The sequence below is a fragment of the Hippocampus comes genome, unplaced genomic scaffold (genome assembly GCF_001891065.2).
Source record: "Hippocampus comes isolate QL1 unplaced genomic scaffold, H_comes_QL1_v1.1 scaffold254, whole genome shotgun sequence".
NCBI classification, from domain to species: domain Eukaryota; kingdom Metazoa; phylum Chordata; class Actinopteri; order Syngnathiformes; family Syngnathidae; genus Hippocampus; species Hippocampus comes.
In genome coordinates this window covers 196852-199328 of record NW_017805874.1, presented here as the reverse complement: position 1 = coordinate 199328, position 2477 = coordinate 196852, and the positions used below count along the sequence as shown (strand labels likewise).

The window sequence follows — 2477 nt, the reverse complement described above, 5'->3', positions numbered from 1 at the left end:
AATATGAGTCATTTGATATAAAAAGTAGAAAGAACAAATTTATATATATACAAACCGAAAGGTGTATAAATAGATAATTACAGTACACATAAGGGTAAAAGTATTTGATGATATGTAGATTTCTTCCTTTTTTTTCGGTATTGGAAAATGATCAATACACATTATTGCACAACAAGGGGTAGGGCTAGATAAGTTGTATACTTCTCCCTACTCCTTTGAACATATAACTGTGATGATGTTTGTATTACTTACTTTTATTTTTTCTTTTATAATTTTAGTTTGGATTTTGACAATCTGTTATTGTGTGTTTTACATATGTTCAATGAACAATAAACAACAAACAAAAAAAATTTGAAAAAAAATCATATTTTATTTTTCACTAAAGAGTGGTTCGCTGAATGCGCATATAAAACGGGTGGGGTTCGGTACCTCCAAAAAGGTTAAGAACCATTGCCATAGAGCTAATACTCCGTGCGCATTCTCTGCCGCTGCCAACTGCTGTCGTGGATATGCAATCACACCTTATTCTATTTTCTTCGGCGAAAAAAACGCACGTTCCCCTGGGTCACACGCCCCCCTCCCGCCCCCTCCCCCGTCATCACACTGCTTTCACAGATTGAAGCTAATGCTAACTAGTGCTCTTATTTTATCAAACTGACAGCATCTCCATGGCCATATAAACACTTAATATATCACTTGACAGAGAAGAGTTTGATCTTCTCCTGTTGGCTGAACAAACTGCAGGGGCCGAGCTCATTAGCTTCCATATAATTAAGAAAAAAATATAAAGACCGTCGGTTTTAGGTGTAAAACGAAGCGTTCAAAATGCCTGACGGCGTTTATTTATTTTTTTAATTTTATTTTTTTTAACTTTATTGAACAAGTCAGAATACAATTCTCAGTAAACAGAAAGCAAAACGAACATGTTATCAATACATACATATATTACAAACGTTTAAACTAAAAATAAACCAGGGGATTATTGGACAAAAATTTCAAATAAAGAGCATATAGCCAGAGTCTTAACAGCTTTCTTGTTTTTGGAATCCAGAATAGAACTCAGGTACTGCTTTATTTCTGCTTCAAAAATTAAGAGGTTTTGAATTATTCCATCTGGATTTGTGGATATGGAATTGCCTGACGGCGTTTATTAAAATAATCTCCGGTCTCATCTTGGCTTGGAACGCAGCGGCCGGAATGACCGACAAGGCTTTTCAAAATAAACGTCAATAGCCGCTCGTTCCACCGGCGTTTCAAACGCGGTTCGTTGGCTTTTAATTATGAAGGCGCACACATGTGTTGTGATCATATCCGCTTGCCATACTGAAATACTTGGCTTTTTGACTTCACCAATGGCAACGGAAACTAACACAAAGCCGGAAGCAGGGTTTCGTTTCTCGCAGACTGGAAGATGGACATACTCAGAGACAAACTAGTTTTTATCAACGATATTGACTCATTCACGTCTAAATGTATTGCTAAGGTAAAGACTTAAGACATGAGCAATCAACACTTGAAATGTGTGTCGTAAAATGTGTTTCTATATTGTTGACAGTGTCTTTCCAAACATACCCTTGAAGCTGATGGCTCGTCTGAAAAAGAGGGTCGGACATTTAAATCAAGCGACACTGGGTCACAAAATTACAAGGTCGTCGGAACGAGTTCAGATGTTTCAGAAGTTATCAGACCCTATGTCTTGAAAGCATACATTGTAAGTACCAACAAAAGTTAAAAATAAAACAAGAAACTAACTACCTCTTATACTATTTTGTTTGGAAGCGACCCAGTAGGGAAGACCTCCTAAAAAAACTGATGGAATGTGACATCATCATCTACAACATTACTGGGTATCCTGAGCAGGTAGATGAAGCCCACTGGGCAGTTACAGGTAGGCAAACAGGAGGATGGGTGGATGGATGGACAGACAGACAGAGAGACAGATAGATAGATAAAACATAATTATACAACTACATACTGTACATACATACATACATACATACATAAATTCCTGTGGTAGCCGAACCGTGGTTAGACAGTTTTCGGATGGTGCCATAGCAGCCCCCCGCCCTGTTGTAGCATCGTGCATGCTGGTGACTTAAAAAAAACAGCAGATGTGGCATGAGAGAAACTGTATGTGAGATGGTCATTTCCTGACTCTTATAAGTGAGCCATGATGAGGTTAATCGTTGTGATATTTGCAGATGTTGAAATGGGCATAAAAGCCATGTTCACATCGATTTCTGTGTTGATTACCATTGTATGTACAGGTACAATGATTTTGAATAAACAAACGGTATCTGGGTCCTCCGCCGACTCCCACTAAGGCATGTGAAGACAGAGGGGGCTGTGGTTATATAACTGAGTAGAAAGGGGCGCTTTCAAAATAGCCAGGTATTTACTGATTTCTGCTAAACAAATGAAATGATAAAATTGAAATTGCAAGCTACCATAATTTTCCTGATCGATAAATACATAAT

The 2477-nt window shown here is 37.9% G+C and overlaps 1 protein-coding gene across 2 annotated transcripts in view; it reads left to right on the top strand.

Moving 5' to 3' along the window:
• Positions 1–1248: 1248 nt before the first annotated feature.
• The window catches only part of ak7b (adenylate kinase 7b), a 44551-nt gene continuing 43322 nt past the window's right edge, over positions 1249–2477 (top strand). Inside the window, exons 1-3 of one of the 2 annotated variants that reach the window (XM_019888836.1) lie at positions 1249–1483; positions 1556–1711; positions 1780–1888. In XM_019888836.1, coding sequence (XP_019744395.1) covers positions 1412–1483; positions 1556–1711; positions 1780–1888 — 337 coding nt within the window. In that variant the 5' untranslated portion in view covers positions 1249–1411. The remainder of the gene's footprint in view (positions 1484–1555; positions 1712–1779; positions 1889–2477) is intronic. The other variant, XM_019888835.1, reaches the window with a different exon arrangement.